Below are 16,626 nucleotides of genomic sequence, written 5' to 3'. Positions count from 1 at the left end.
CACCCAAAAAACAACACAGTTAAGAGAGAGGCAAAAGATATGAACTGACACTTTTTCAAAGATGACATCCAGATGGCTAACAGACACATGAAAAGATGCTCAACATCGCTCTTCATCAGGAAAATACAAATCAAAACCACAATGAGATACCAACTCACACCTGTCAGAATGGCTTAAACTAACAACACAGGAAACAACAGATATTAGCAAGGATGCAGAGAAAGGGGAGCCCCCCTTACACTGTTGGCAGGAATGCAAACTGGTGCAAGCCACTCCAGAAAACAGCAAGGAGGTTCCTCAGAAAGTTAAAAATAGGGGTGCCTGGGGGCGCCTGGGTGGCTTGGTCGGTTAAGCGTCCGACTTCGGCTCAGCTCATGATCTCACGGTCCGTGAGTTCGAGCCCTGCGTCGGGCTCTGTGCTGACAGCTCAGAGCCTGGAGCCTGTTTCAGATTCTGTGTCTCCCTCTCTCTCTGACTCTCCCCCATTCATGCTCTGTCTTTCTCTGTCTCAAAAATAAATAAACGTTAAAAAAAAAAAAATAGGGGTGCCTGAATGGCTCAGTCAGTTAAGCCTGCGACTTCAGCTCAGGTCATGATCTCATAGCTTGTGAGCCCAAGCCCCACATTGGGCTCTGTGCAGACAGTTCAGAGCCTGGAGCTTGCTTCAGATTCTGTGTCTCCATCTCTCTCTGCCCCTCCCCTGCTCACGCTCTGTTTTTCTGTCTTAAAAAAATAATAATAAATAAAGTAAAATAAAATAAAATAAAATAAACATTAAAAAAATAACTTAAAAAAATTTTTTTAAGTTAAAAATAGAACTACCCCAGGATCCAGCAATCACATTATTAGATATTTACCCAAAGGATACAAAAATACAGATTTAAAGGGGTACATGCACCCCAGTGTTAATAGCAGCATTAACAACAATAGCCAAACTATGAAAAGAGCCCAAATGCCCATCAACTGATGAATGGATAAAGAAGATGTGGTGTATAAATACAATGGAATATTACTCGGCCATCAAAAAGAATGAAATCTTGTCATTTGCAACAACGTGGATGGAGCCAGAATGTATTAGGCAAAACAAATCAAAGAAAGACAAATATCATATGATTTCACTCATACGTGGAATTTAAGAAACAAAACAGATGGAGGGAGAGGGGGAGAAAGGGAGAGAGAGGGAAACAAACCATAAGAGACTCTTTATAGAGAACAAATGGAGAGTTGATGTTGGGAGGTGGGTGGGGGGATAGGCTAAATGGGTCACAGGTATTAAGGAGGGCACCTGTCATGTTGAGCACTGGGTGTTATATGTAAGTGATGAATCACTAAGTTCTACTCCTGAAACCAATACTGCACTGTAAGTTAAAACTTAAATTAAAAAAAAAGAATATACATGGCTAAAAGGAATATTTAACATAGCAGGTTATAAAACTAAAATCCAAAGATCCTGAGGGGCTAGAACAATAAAATGAAATAAAGATTTAAGTAAGTCACTACAAACAGATTGTTTACTTTAAATCAATTCTACAAATACAAAGCAGAGAGGAAACTCTAACTTGTCAGCTTTAAGTGTTGGGGAGTGAGAGGGTCAAACCTAAGCATTTTATTTTTCACCACTGGGCTCCTGTGAACAGTCTAGCACAGCTCCTAGAAGGCTAACAAAAAAAAAACTTGAGACCTTAACAAACAGTATGCTTATTGAAAGACAGCCCATGACTGTATACTGAATTAGATCACAGATTTAAAAGGGAGTGAATAGGTTAAAAAAAAAAAAGGTATGTACAGCAGAGAATATTAAATAACTAAAGCTAAATATTTAAAGAGGCATCTTATGGAAGTAAAAACAAACATCTTTCTACAGGAAAAAATAAGAAATGTGTGAAAATTATAGAATTTTGGCACAGTACTGAGAAGAACTTCCTAATAATTAGAGCTATCAAACAAAAGAACAAGTTGCCTCAGAACTAGGTAAACTACCTATAACTCAAAGTGTTTATGAAAAGGCTTACCGACTATCAGGAATGTTGTAAAATCAATTCCTGCACTGGAAAAGAAATACAATAGACATTTCTAAGGCCTTCCCAACCAAAAGTTTCTATGATTCCCTACCCCACTCTTACACCTCCAAAACTAAAAATATTTTTCCCTTACCTATTAATTTATGAAAAGCAACTCTGACTTTCAATTTCAATAATCCTGTTTTTGCTACAGTTTGACAAATTAGTTTTTTAACTGTTCATTTGGATTCTGTCTTGAATAAAGGCAAGAGTATTGAGCACATATTTACATAGTAACTTATTGTGCTGGGTGATTATTTCTCAATTATATAAGAGTAAGAAGAAAAAAGGACTAGAAGTAAAAAAACAAATCAACAATGGTTATCTCTGGATGGTACAGCTAAAGGTAAATGTTTTCTTTTTTATACTTTTTTCTATATTTCAATTTTTCATATTTTTACAGTTTCACAGAGGGAAAAGTGTCTTAAATGTTTTCATTTGTATGAACAGCTAAGTACGTCAATGCCACAGAAATTAATGATCTGGTCCCTGCACACAGATAAATGGACACTGCTATGGTAATGGCCACAGTGAATATAATCTTTCCTTACAAAGTTACCTTCATCTAAAAGATACTATTTTCTCTGATAAATTCTCTAATTAGACCCATGTACATATATTACAGAGATAATTCTTTTGAACTGAATTATCTGATGGTTATAAATAAATGTAAACAAAAAATACAAATATAAATTTAAAAATACTCTGTAAAGTTAAATGTGCTTATTTTCTTTTCAGTGGCATACAACACAAACAACATTTTCTACTCCTATTTCATATGAGCTATACAAAAAAAGAATAAGTAGTAGTAAGTAGCATGAAGAATGTCATGTGTATAAATAGCACTGCTGAGTACATAATGTTCTGTTACTCTAGGGACAGCGGGGACAAATATCTGACACAACTTGTATGAATAATATACTTTAAGTAGACTGCAATATATACCCTCATTCAAATAAAACTTTACAAATAGAAATCTTGCTGCTGTTATATTTCCAAATCTGTTTCTTCATTTTTAAAACAAAGTGGTTAAGAGTACCTTACCTCTAGAGTCTCTCCAATTCTAAATTCTTAAAACATTTTTAGTTGTTATAATCACTTCTCTATAGTAGTAATTAAAACATCACTGCTCTCTTCTCATCCTGTCTTTTCATACCATTTGTTAAGTTACAAGAATGAAATCATGAAAAAAATTTGCTCAATAATCTCATGGGCCTGTAGGGTAAGAGTGTAGAAACTCCAATCCTTAAATAATATCCAGGTCTTCATTAAATTTCAAATATAAATACTAAAAGGAAATATACCATTTGTGCCTATGGTTGGGAAAAAAAATGTAATATAGCTTTAAAACCCTTAATGAAATTTTGAAATGGCATAAATAGGTATTTGTTCAAGAAAATGTATATCTAGGTACTCTTCTATCATACTCTTATCTTATCCCTTCATCAACTTTCTCCTTTACAGAGTTAAAAAAAGAGTTCACAAAGGTAAATATAATTTTTTTTTAATTTATTTGTGAAGTTACTTGACATACAGTGTAGTCTTGGCTTGAGGAGCAGATTCCTGTGATTCATCACTTACATACAACACCCAGTGCTCATCCCAACAAGTGCCCTCCTCAATGCCCATCACCCATTTTCCCCTCTCCACCACTCCCCATCAACCCTCAGTTTGTTCTCTGTATTTAAGAGTCTCTCTGGGAATGCAAGCTGGTGCAGCCACTCTGGAAAACAGTATGGAGGTTCCTCAAAAAACTAAAAATTGAACTACCCTACAACCCAGCAATTGCACTACTAGGCATTTACCCAAGGGATACAGGTGTGCTGTTTCGAAGGGGCACATGCACCCCCATGTTTATAGCAGCACTATCAACAATAGCCAAAGTATGGAAAGAGCCCAAATGTCCATCAATGGATGAATGGATAAAGAAAACGTGGTATATATATACAATGGAGTATTACTCGGCAATCAAAAAGAATGAAACCTTGCCATTTGCAACTACGTGGATGGAACTAGAGGATATGATGCGAAGTGAAATTAGAGAAAGACAAAAATCATATGACTTCACTCATATGAGGACTTTAAGAGACAAAACAGATGAACATAAGGGAAGGGAAACAAAAATAATATAAAAACAGGGAGGGGGACAAAGCGTAAGAGACTCAAATATGGAGAACAAACTGAGGGTTACGGGAGGGGTTGTGGGAGGGGGAATGGGCTAAATGGGTAAGGGGCACTAGGGAATCTACTCCTGAAATCATTGTTGCACTATATGCTAATTTGGATATAAATTTTAAAAAATAAAAAATAAAACAAGTTAATAAAAAATAAATAATTTTTTTTTTTTAAGTCTCTTATGGTCTGCCTCTCTGTAACTTATTTTTTCCTCCCCTTCCCCTATGGTCATCTGTTAAGTTTCTCAAATTCCACATATGAGTGAAATCACATGATATCTGTCTTTCTCTGACTGACTTCTTTCACTTAGCCTAATACCCTCCAGTTTCATCCACGTTGCTGCAAATGGCAAGATTTCATTCTTTTTCATCACCTTTTAAAAAAATATCTTATAATCGTAAATATAAGCTTTCATTTTCTTGATGTACCACAGTAACTATTACACTTAAGGAAAACTCCTACAAAAGTCATTTCTGATTGCAGTGGTGTTTCATTATCACGTGATAGTTTTTCCAACCAAAAAAAAAAAAAAGACTGAATAGATGGAAAAATCTATAATCAATTGTTGGTTTGTTAGTCATTATTTTGGATATCAAGAGAATCCAGGGAAAACAATGGCGGACATCACATCTTGGTTATGGAAGTTTTAAACATGTGTTTACCAATTCTTTGATATCCTCCCTGTAAAGGTGAGATCTATGTTCCCTCCCACTGACTCTGGGCCCACCTTCACAACTCGCAACTAATAAAACGAGCTGGAAAGGACACTATGTAACTTACAAAGCTAGCTCAGAAAAGGCTGTACAGATTCTGCTCCCAGCTGCTCAATCTGGGAGAAGCCAGTAACTATGTAACAACTTGAGACACCATGCTAGAGAAGCCACAGGTAGTCACTCCAATGAAAAGCCCTGGGGACAGTCAGCAATCAACTCCTAGGCCTGTCAGTGACCAACTTATATCTCTACCACAGCTGAGCCTTAGATGACTACAGTTGCAATGCAGTTAGTTGTTGGCTGCAATAACTTAACTAGAATTGCATGAGGTAACCCAAGTGAGAAATGCCAAACTATATAGTTCCCAATTTCCCGAGTCATAAAATTGTAAGGAAAAAGAAAAAGAGCAGTTTTAAGCCACAAAGTTTAGGAGAAATTTGCTGCACAGTAATAGTAATTAATCAGCAGTTTATCTGCTTTATAGAAAGAACTCTGAACCAACTAGACAGAAGACCTGGAGTCCATTTCCAACTCTACTAACTAGAGCTGAAATTCACTAGCTTGAGTGAACCTGTTATTTCCATGGAATTCAGCTTCTTCATTGATAAGAAAGTTAGGCAAAATGCACTTTAAGGTTTCTTTTAGCTCTAGCATTAGTAATTTTTATAACCACCAAATTGCCCCTTCCTAATTCTCATTTTTGTTTTTGTTGTACTATATGACTTTTCTATTTTTTTGTTTGTTTGTTTGAGACAGAATTCACGTGAGCGGAGGAGAGGCACAGAGAAGAGGAAAGAGAGAATCTTAAGTAGGCTCCATGCTATCAGCGCAGAACCCAATGTGGGGCTCGATCTCACAAACCATGAGATCATGTCCTGAGCCAAGATCAACTTGGATGCTTAACTGACTGAGACACCCAAGAGCCCCTGATTTTTCTGTTTCCAGCTCAAGATTTGAAAATGTGTTCAGAACCAAAAAGCAAAGACCTTGTGGTATACAAATCAATAAAAATAAGTGTTTTTATATAAAAAATTGTGATTATAATCTTAAAATAGGAAATTTCTTGACTTTATTACTAAAACTCTTCTACAATTAGTCCTAAGTAATGATCTTATTTTTACACTTTTCTACATTTTTCATTTTAAGTATGCGTGATTTTTATAATCAGAAAAATATAATCTATTAAAATTTAAGATATGCATACCCTGTGACTTAACAATTCCACCTTAGAAAACTATTTGCACATCTGCATAAAAAGAAATGTAAGTACTGCACCGTGTAAGAAAAAACTTCAAATTAAAGAAATGATTGGACAAACTGTAGTTTATTCATATTCCAGATTACTGTACAGCAAATGGAAAGAACAGTACTGATAAAGATGGATCTACACAATACATTTTGCAGTAAATAAAAGAAGGCCATAAAATAGCACAACACCTTTTCTTTACACACATGCACACACACACATTTCTGTAAACATATGGTTATTTAACTCCATGGAAAAAGGTCTGTCAAGGATATCCAAACTATTAACTGTAGTTACCCAAAGAAGAGCTGGTGCTAGTGAGGATAGAGAAAGGACTTTTACTCTATCTGAACTGTCTGGAAAACAACTACAATGTATTTGTGCATTATTTAGGTAATATCTCAATTAAATTTTTAAAAATAAACTTCATTTGTCCATTTGCAGCTACGTAGCTAGAACTAGAGGGTATTATGCTAAGTGCATTTAGTCAGTCAGAGGAAGGCAAATATCATATGACTTCACTGATAAAAGGACTTTAAGATACAAAACAGATGAACATAAGGGAAGGGAAGCAAAAATAATATAAAAACAGGGAGAGGGGCAAAACATAAAAGACTCTTATAGAGAACAGAGGTGTGCTGGAGGGATTAGGGGAGGAGTGGATGGGCTAAATGGGTAAGGGGCTTACGGAATCTATTCCAGAAATCATTGTTGAACCATGTGCTAACTAACTTAGATGTAAATTATAAAAAATAAATAAATAAATAAACCATTAGGGGTTAGAGAAAGGTATCTTGGGGAATGGCACTCAGTTATATAAATATAAGCTAAGCTCTAAATTGAATATTTGGTATATGGGGTAAATGTGCCAAAGAAAATTTGACAGGTAATGTGAAAAAAATAAAATGTGTTTAATAAATGAATATAAAAATAAAAATAAACTTCATTCTTTTAAAACATGCTTTAGCAAACTATTTCCTCCGGAACGATAAATAGAAATGTATATAATATGACCCACAACAGCTCAAAAATTCATACATTTGAACCACTTCTCACATGAAGTACTCAGACAAAAACATTTATCAAGAGTCTACTCTATGTCTAATCCATGATAGGTACTTTATACGTTATCCCATTTAATCCTAACATAATCACCTTCATTTCTCCAAGAGAAAATGGATGTTCGGAAGTTAAATAACCTGGCAAAAGCAGAGCAAGATTATGAAAGAAAATTCAAACTAAAGTCTTCCTAACTCTAAAGCCCAAGGTTCTCTTAAAGAAAAACTAAAGTAGATAGCCCTTCAATGCACTTCCAGCTAAACAACTCACTTGAAACTCTTTAAGTTTGCAAATGCCCAAATTACCCCATTTTTATGAAAATATAATAAACACATATATTTAGAAAATATATAAACTAAAAAAAATATGTAAATTACAAAAAGTAATTTTAATGAGATTAAAATTTTAGTTATAAAATGTGATTTAAAGGTGAAAAAGTCTAAATTACTTTTAAATACATAAGTTAAATATGTATCACATGCTCTAACAGTAATTCTTCTCAGATACTCTCAAAAAATGATGTATTTTGAGGATAGAAGAAATGAAGTATTTTGAAGCTGTCACCATCAAGATGTTTTTAATATGATACTCACACTGACACACAATCATAATCAAGGAACAAAATATTATATATTATTGTAATAAAACCATATCACACACAAAAAGTTGCTGAAACAAAGAATCCAAGAGGAAAGAACAGAGGAACAGAAGATGTAAGGACAGACTGGAAGCAATGGTAATGAACAAAGAAAAGCCATATTTCAAATCCTCTGATACCATTACTTCTCTCTCCACCCCCACCCCCACCCACACACACACATACACAAAAGGATTTCCTTCTAGCACCCTATCATAAAATACAGTGTTACTGTAATGCAGTTATATACAATTAAAATCTCCCCTGGCGGTTTAAAAAGGCAATCTGGAGAGTTTAGGCCAAGACAAAATGACTGTTACTACTTTCCTTAGACAGAGGAAAAGGATCTATGTTGAAGATCAGTTTTCTACATGCCCAGAAATCAAATTCAATTCATGGAAGTAAAGCAGAATTATTAGCATGGCTATTAGATGCATAATGCTAGGTATGCTAAAACAATATGAAAATTTTATCCCATCATATAACATAAGTACAGGTTTTTATTGTTCTAAATCACGTAAAATGTTTATCTTTAAAACTGTTCTGTAACATCACTAAACCATTTCATTATGAAACTATTTTCTAAAGTTTCTACTCACAATAGATACAAGGCTTCTTTCCTATCTGGCTGGCTTTAAACCAAAAATGTCCATGCACCCATTCATATTCAACTCCTAGTATTCCCAGATCTTGCCTTTTTAGAGGCCATTTTGCCTCCCCATAAAATGCCCTTATGGAAAGAAGAGTAAGTCATTTGAAACCACATGTCTATTATCCAATCTCTTCCTTCTTTGACATAAGAACAATTAGTATTCCTACCTCCATCACTCCCCTCCACTAGCTTCGAAATGGAATTATTATTATTTTGGTTGGAATAATGAATAATGTTTATATGTACTTTTGAGAATCTATTTTAAATACAAGTTTTCCAATTCATCATTATAGCAATGTTCTTTGTAACTTATCTTTAAAGTTAAAAAAAACAAAAGTTTTAGCTAACCATTTGCACTATTTTTAATGATTTTAAATTTAATTTGTTTATGATTTTATTTTAACTTATTTAACAGACACATATACAGTGTTCACAATATGCCAGGCACTAGTTTAAGTGCTTTCATATATGAACTCATTCAATCCTCATAATAACTCCTGGCAATAATACTATTATCACCTCCATTTTGCAGAAGAGGAAATTTAGCCATGGAGAAGTTAGGACACTTGCCTAAAGTCACACTACTAATTGGTACAGGAGCCAGAAACAAATCCAGGCACTCTAATTCCAGAGTCAAACTTGTAAACAGCCTATGAAATTGTCTCTCCAATTTGTTGAAAACTCTTTGAAACTGTCCAAAAAGGGACTCCATAAAATGTTGTATTTTGTGAGAGCCTTTTTAGAAGGGAAAAATACTACCAGGAAGTTCAAATTATAAGGCATTAAATCAATTACAAAACATCAATAACAGAAATCATGTTTTCAAAAAGGATATTTTTCTTAGTTCATGTGATATTTTCAAATCAAAATGGGTTTTCAAAGAAAAAGTGTATGTTTTAATATAACACAATTTTTAGGTTTTAAATTTTAATCACTGGGGCGCCTGAGTGGTTCAGTTGGTTAAGTATCTGACTTCGACTCATCTCAGGATCTCACAGCTTGTAGGTTCGAGCCTCGTGGCTCATGGGTTTGAGCACCGCATTGGGCTCTGTGCTGACAGATCAGAGCCTGAAATCTGCTTCCAGTTCTGTGTGTGTCTCTCTCTCTGTCCCTCCCCTGCTCATGCTCTCTCTCTCTCTCTCTCATTCTCTCTCTGTCTCTCTCTCAAAAACAAACATCAAAAAATAAATAAATTTTAATCATTAAATGTATAATTTTAGAAAAATGTGAAATTTAAATTTCATAAGCATCAAAATTGTACACAAATATTTGTATATTTGATCCCTTATAAGTTGTATATTAATAAAATATATGAACGTTCTAAAGGATTTATCAGACATATTTAATAAACACTACTATTTGGCTAATAAGTACTATAAAACTTGAAATTTCATCGTTTATTTATTTTTGGGACAGAGAGAGACAGAGCATGAACGGGGGAGGGGCAGAGAGAGAGGGAGACACAGAATCGGAAACAGGCTCCAGGCTCTGAGCCATCAGCCCAGAGCCGGACGCGGGGCTCGAACTCACGGACCGCGAGATCGTGACCTGGCTGAAGTCGGATGCTTAACCAACTGCGCCACCCAGGCGCCCCAAAACTTGAAATTTCAAACTGACAGCCCATTTCCCTGCTTTTTAAAAAAAGATACAACATATAAAGTATAGCTTGTTATGAAATTGGAAAAGCAGTTACATTTTATTTTTTTAAGCAGTTACATTTTATACTCTTTTAATACACTGTTCTAGACTAAGCTAAATTTCTTAAAACAATTTCATTGTATATAGGATAATTTGGGTCAACGTGGGGATATCTTCCTAGGAGAAATTGCTATCTCTTTCTATCTCCCACTTTTGAACTGTGAAGAAAGAAATGAATTATAAACCAGAAGTAAAAAGCTAGTAACTTTGCAATCTTGGCTAAATTATTTCACTCTAGGCTTCAGTGTCCTTGTCTATAAAATGAGAAATTTAAACTAGATAACATCCACAAATCTATACAGTTCTAAAACTTTTATTTGCAAAAAGTTTTAAATTTTAAATGTCACCTCATCTGAAGAATCTAGTTGTCCCAAAGTTCCTGTTGCACCCGCAAAACCTTTGGAAAGGAAAAAAAAAAAAAAAAAAATTTCCTTCATAGCTGTTACATATTGCCTTACTTTAAAATTATTCTGAGACATAAACAAAAAGCTAAGTTTTGTTACATTAAGACAACTCATTCCGACAGTTATCTTGGGAGAGTTCAACATTTATCTTTAATAAATTTGGGCCTAATATAGGTTTACACTTCAGAGGAAATCTGTAGTGAAAATCCAGATTTAATCATCACAAATAATGTTTCAGAAGGATCTCTTTCTTTTTATATCATGGTTTACTAAAATATTAAGATACTAAAGTTTTGGGCTACTCTTAAATAGCAACTGCTACCTTCTTCATGAGTTAAAAACAGAACCTTAAATAAACTTAACCAAATTCCATTTAAGAAATGTATTCTCTTCTTTGGCCAATCTATTCTTTCTTGCTTCTACATGTTTACCACCAAGGAGTGACACATTACTTAAATTTCTCCAACAACAAGTCAAGTGTGAGGGTCTTTCTGTTTTAACACAGAAAAGTCACCACTGTTCAAATTAAACAGACAAACCTTGCACTGCCAGAGTGCTAGTGCCAGCTGATGGTTCCTGTAGACCGTATACAAGTTTATCCTCGGGATATGTAAGTCCAGAGCTCTTGAGAGCTATAAGGTACTTTTCATGACTTTTCTTTGCACAAGCATTTTCTCCAAGACCTAATATTTAAAATCAGAAAAAAAATTCCATTCAAAATATAAGTAAAGCGATCTCAGTAATTAATATATATATAAAAGAGCTGGATATTCTAATGGCAGGAGAACCCTAGAATGAATAATATAAAACAGCTTCAGGCAAAACTGCACAGCATGTTTATAACAAATAATAAAATCTACTAGGTAACAAATGTAAAATATGCCAGAGATTATAAGCAAGGCACAAGAGGTACACAGATTAATAAGGGTATAATTCCTGCCTTCAAGGAACCTGAAAACTCATGGCAGAGAAAGGCAGATAATCCGGTAAATGACAATTTAGTGTATTAGACTTCACCATTTGGTTTGACAATCTGTGCTCTCACAGTACTGTGAAGCTAGACTTAACCCAAAGCAAAATACTTAGGAAAGGCTTCCTAGATAAAATAATACCCGGGTGGAATGTTCAAGCATTATAACTGAGATTACTCTTAATTTGTTTTATCAAACTTTTTCCATCACATTTTCTATCACAAGAATTAAAAGTATAATTTCTATAGAAGTATCAGTTAAAATTAATTTATTCCAAGTAATACTGAAAACCTTAAGTTCTAGAATTACATAATCCTGGAACTTTCACTTTAGCATTGCGGCTTATTAATTATTGCCAATTTTTCTTTTGTTTTTTAATATATTTATGGAGCATGGAATAACAGTAAAAGAAAAACATTTATTTTGAGAGTTCTTTAAAAGAAAAAGATTGGGGCGTCTGGGTGGCTCAGTTGGTTAAGCGTCCGACTTCGGTTCAGGTCATGATCTGGCAGTTTGTGAGTTCAAGCCCTGCGTAGGGCTCTGTCCTGACAGCTCAGAGCCTGGAGCCTGTTTCAGATTCTGTGTCTCCCTCTCTCTCTCTGACCCTCCCCCGTTCATGCTCTGTCTCTCTCTGTCTCAAAAATAAACAAACGTTAAAAAAAATTTTTTTAATAAAAAAATAAAAAATAAAAGAAAAAGATTATTCGCTGTCTGAAAGCCAAAATACCATGGCATTGGACACCTCTTAGGCAACTTACATATCTTAAATTAAGATCTCAATCTCTTGATTATAAAAATACATAAATGAACTTAATACTTGTTGAGCTTTTCTCTATTTTCTCTCCTTGCTAGCCTGAATAATTGCAATAGAACAGTTTTGGTTTGGGTTTTTTTTTTTTTAAGATTTATTTATTTTTGAGAGAGAGAGAGCACACGCGCAAGACAGGGACAGAACATCTGAAGCAGGGTCTGTGCTGACAGCACAGAGCTCAATGTGGGGCTTGAACCCAAGTGCCCCAGAACAGTTTTGGGTTTTCTTGTTTTGTTTTAAAAAATATTTTCTAATTTATTTTTGGGAGAGAGAAAGAGAGAGAGAGAGAGACAAAGCATGAGCAGGGGAGGGGCAGAGAGAAAGGGAGACACAGAATCTGAAGCAGGCTGCAGTCTCTGAGCTGTCAGCACAGAGCCCAAAACAGGGCTCGAACCCATGAACCACGAGATCATGACCTGAGCCGAAGTGGGATGCTTAACCGACTGAGCCACCCAGGAGCCCCTAGTTTAGTTTTTTAAATGTTTCTCTGGGCTGGTTTAAAAAAAGACAAAAAACAAAACAAACAAACAAACAAAAAAACAAAAAAACACTCTAGCACTTATTAAAACAGACAGGAATACATCTACCCTTCAGTTCAAGTCCAATATTAAAAACAATTACATTTAGTGTAACACAAACAATTACATTTAGTTTATAAAGAATAAAGACCTTTGGGGCACCTGGGTAGCTCAGTCAGTTAAGCATCTGATTTCGGCTCAGGTCATGATCTCAAGGCTTGTGAGTTCGAGCCCGCATTGGGCTTTGTGCTGATAGCTCAGAGCCTGGTGCCTGGTTCAGATTGTCTTCTTGGTCTTTCTCTCTGCCCTTCCCCTGATCTGTCTCTCTCTCTCAAATATAAATAACATTAAAAAAATTAAAAACAAAAATACCTTCTAAGCGTCCTATATGAGAAATGACTACATGTCTCCTGAGTAATAAAAGCCATGTATTTCTCTCAATCATGATGGATGAAATTTTTGTAATACTTTAAGTTTACTTATTTTTGAGAAAGGGCGTGGGCATGTGCACACATGCAACAGGGGAGGGGCAGAGAGAAAATCCCAAACAGGCTCCATGCTGCCAGTGCAGAGCCCAACACAGGGCTCAAACCCACAAAACTGTGAGATCATGACCTGAGCCGAGATCATGACCTGAGCCAAGATCAAGAGTTGGACGCTTAACTGACTGAGCCATCCAGGTGTAATACTTTTTAATACTGTAATACTTTTTAAATAACAAAATGTATTTTACCAACCTTCACAACAAGCCTGAGAAAAATGAATGTATAATCACCATTTTTAAAAGTGAAGAAGCTGAGGCTTACAAAGGTAACATAGCCAGTGAGTAAGCAAGCGGTGATAAGCAGTGAAGCTAGACTGCAAATCTTAAACTTCTTGGATCAAAATTTAATGTGATTTCCATCACTAAAAATCACTCAAGCATTTCTGTTGTGTTGTTTTTTAATTTCAATAAATAATTAAAAAGGAATTGTGGAAATAAAAGAAGGCAATTACCATAAATCTTTCCTAGGGTATACATTCTTACAATGATTAAGAACAACTTGCTGCTTTCTTTCACAACAGCTGAGTTTCTGAGTAAGGTTGAAGAATAACAGACCACCAGGTATAATTTATCTCTCTCCAGCTTTATCACCAAAACTCAAATACAAGCTACCATCATCTTTACCCTCGGCTACTATAGCAGAGCTTTTCTGTTCTTGCCCCTTCCCATCTATTTTGGCAAAACGGCAAATCATCTTTTCAAAACACATATCTGATCATGTCACTCTTAAGCTTAGAATATTTCCATGCTTGGGGCGCCTGGGTGGCTCAGTTGGTTAAGTGTCCGACTTAAGCTCAGGTCAAGGTCTCGCAGTTTGTGGGTTTGAGCCCCGTATTGTACTCTGCGCTGACAGAGCCTGCTTCAGATCCTCGGTCATCCTCTTTCTCTGCCCCTCCCCCACTCTTTCTCTCAAAAATAAACATTTAAAATATATATATTTCCATGAATTCCCAACACATTCAGGATATCACATAAAATATCACATGGCCTATGAGAGCCATGGATCTAACCTGATGTGGTAGCCTTATTGGTGTCACTATCACCCTACCTTCATTTAATTTCAACACTAGACCTTTTTTTAGTCCTTTTTAAAAAAGTAAGCTCATTCTCACCCACAAATATTTCAACATGGAATCCAGGAGGTGTCCAGGTGTGACTAATAGTCTTTATATTTATCTTATTTGGGGTTTATTAAGCATCTTGGATCTGTAAGTCAATGTTTTACATCCAATTAGGGAAATTTTAGTCAGGATTTTTTCTAATGTTTTTTTCTGCCACATTCATACTCTCCTGTCCTCCTGGGATTCCAATTATAGGCACGTTAGATCCAACTTAGTCTAACAGGTCCCTAAGACTCTGTTGTATTTTCTCTCTGTTCTCTAGATAGAATGATCTATTAATCTGTCTTCGAATTTACTAAGTCTTTCTTCTACCCTCTCCAATCTGCTGCTAAATCTATCCAGTAAATTTTCTCAATTACTGCACTCAACACTAATTTTCAGTTCTAGAATTTCTTTTTTTGTTTATATTTCTTTGCTAAGATTCCTGATCTCTTCACTCATTAACAGCATATTTACTTTTAGTTATCTAAATAGATTTTCCTTTAATTTATTGAATGTATTAACAATAGATGCTTCAATGTCTTTATCTGCTAAATCCAACATCTGGACCATTTCAAGATCAATTTCTATTGACTGCCCTATTTCTTGGTTATAGTGCACAACTTATTGTCTTGCATGTTTAGTAGTTTTTATTGTATACTGGACATTCTAAGGACATATTATGGAAGATTCTGAATTCTATTATCTTCCTTTGAAGAGTATCAATTTTAATTTAGCAGACTACTCAATTAATAGCCTGATCACAAACTCATGAAGGTTTGGTTTTAAAATTTGTAAAGGGCAGGTCTGTAGAAAGCCTAAGGTTCTCAAAAAGCCCTCTAAAGTGACAAGAGCACCTGGGTGGCTCAGTAGGTTGGGCGTCCGACTTCAGTTCAGGTGATGATCTCGCGATTTGTGAGTTCGAGCCCTGTCGGCTCTGTGCTGACAGCTCAGAGCCTGGAATCTGTTTCGGTTTGTGTGTCTCCCTCTCTCTCTCAAAAGTAAATAAACACTTAAAAAAAAAAATTTTTTTAAGTGACAGGAATAATCTCTAAATTCTGTCTCCATTGCAGAATCTGCCAGGGTTTTAGGCTTCATTAAATCTGACCCAGGGTAGACCTTACTCTAAGGTGTCTCAGCTAGATACCTGGGGTATTAACAAGGTCTCTCCAGTCAGGTTGGGCTGAAACGCCAATGTCTCCCAAAACTGCCTAACCTCTAATGTCACTATTCTGCTTTTAACCCGATAGCAGTCACTCTATAGTGACTCTCTAGTAAGCCTGAGGCAGTCTCATACTGTACAGGTGGATCTCCGTCCTCAGCCAACCACCTTCAGGGGTCCCTCATTCATCTGCCCTAATACCTCTTGGTATTCTACCCCAAAGATTCCAGTTTCCAACTGCTTCCGCTGTCCTAACCTGTGATCTCTGCCTCCTTGGCTCACTTGGACAACCACACTCTGCTTCAATGCCAGCTTGCTGTACTACAGTCAGGAAGTTATCCCCCGACAGATATTCAAAGCAATCATGGGGTTCGTGTCATGTTTTCCTTTCTCTCAAAGGTTTATAGTCTTGTATTGCCTTTTGTACAATGCCTAATAACAGCTTCCTCACATTTTTTTCTAGTTTTATGTTGTTTATGATATAAGAGCTAGCCCAGCACTCAGAAGCAGAGGATGTCTTCCACCTTGAATACAATTCCATCCCATTACCACCCAATTCCCCCTCACCCTCTAGCTAAATGACTTTCTCTCAACCATTAGGTTTTACTTTAAATATCACTTCCTCAGTGAAGCATCCCACATTCTCCATCAGTGAAATCAACTCTCCCTTCTATGCTGTATTAATATAATTGTTAATGCCATCTCACTCACCAGTCCTTAAGCTTTATAAGGGCAGGGATAGGATTACCTGGTTTACTACTTAAATTCCCTGCTCCAAGCTCCAGTACTTACCCCCAAACCAAGTACATAGTAGGTGCTTAATAAGTATTTGTTGAAAAAGTAAACATATCAGATAAGACAACCTGTGAAGAACAT

The 16,626-nt window shown here is 35.7% G+C and overlaps 1 protein-coding gene across 6 annotated transcripts in view; it reads right to left on the bottom strand.

Moving 5' to 3' along the window:
* Window positions 1-16,626, bottom strand: part of UBR3 (ubiquitin protein ligase E3 component n-recognin 3) — a 241,425-nt gene that overhangs the window by 182,855 nt on the left and 41,944 nt on the right. For all 6 annotated transcript variants that reach the window (XR_006712948.1, XM_045480147.1, XM_045480143.1 and 3 more), the window contains exons 4-5: window positions 11,184-11,327; window positions 10,588-10,637 (exon numbers count right to left, since the gene is read on the bottom strand). Coding sequence is in view for 5 of the 6 variants with exons in the window: in XM_045480147.1 (XP_045336103.1) it covers window positions 10,588-10,637; window positions 11,184-11,327 (194 nt within the window). In the remaining variant the exon portion in view is untranslated. The remainder of the gene's footprint in view (window positions 1-10,587; window positions 10,638-11,183; window positions 11,328-16,626) is intronic.

The sequence above is a fragment of the Leopardus geoffroyi genome, chromosome C1 (genome assembly GCF_018350155.1).
Source record: "Leopardus geoffroyi isolate Oge1 chromosome C1, O.geoffroyi_Oge1_pat1.0, whole genome shotgun sequence".
Taxonomy (NCBI): domain Eukaryota; kingdom Metazoa; phylum Chordata; class Mammalia; order Carnivora; family Felidae; genus Leopardus; species Leopardus geoffroyi.
Note: the sequence above shows the minus strand (reverse complement) of the source record. Positions and strands in the feature narration are given on the sequence as shown.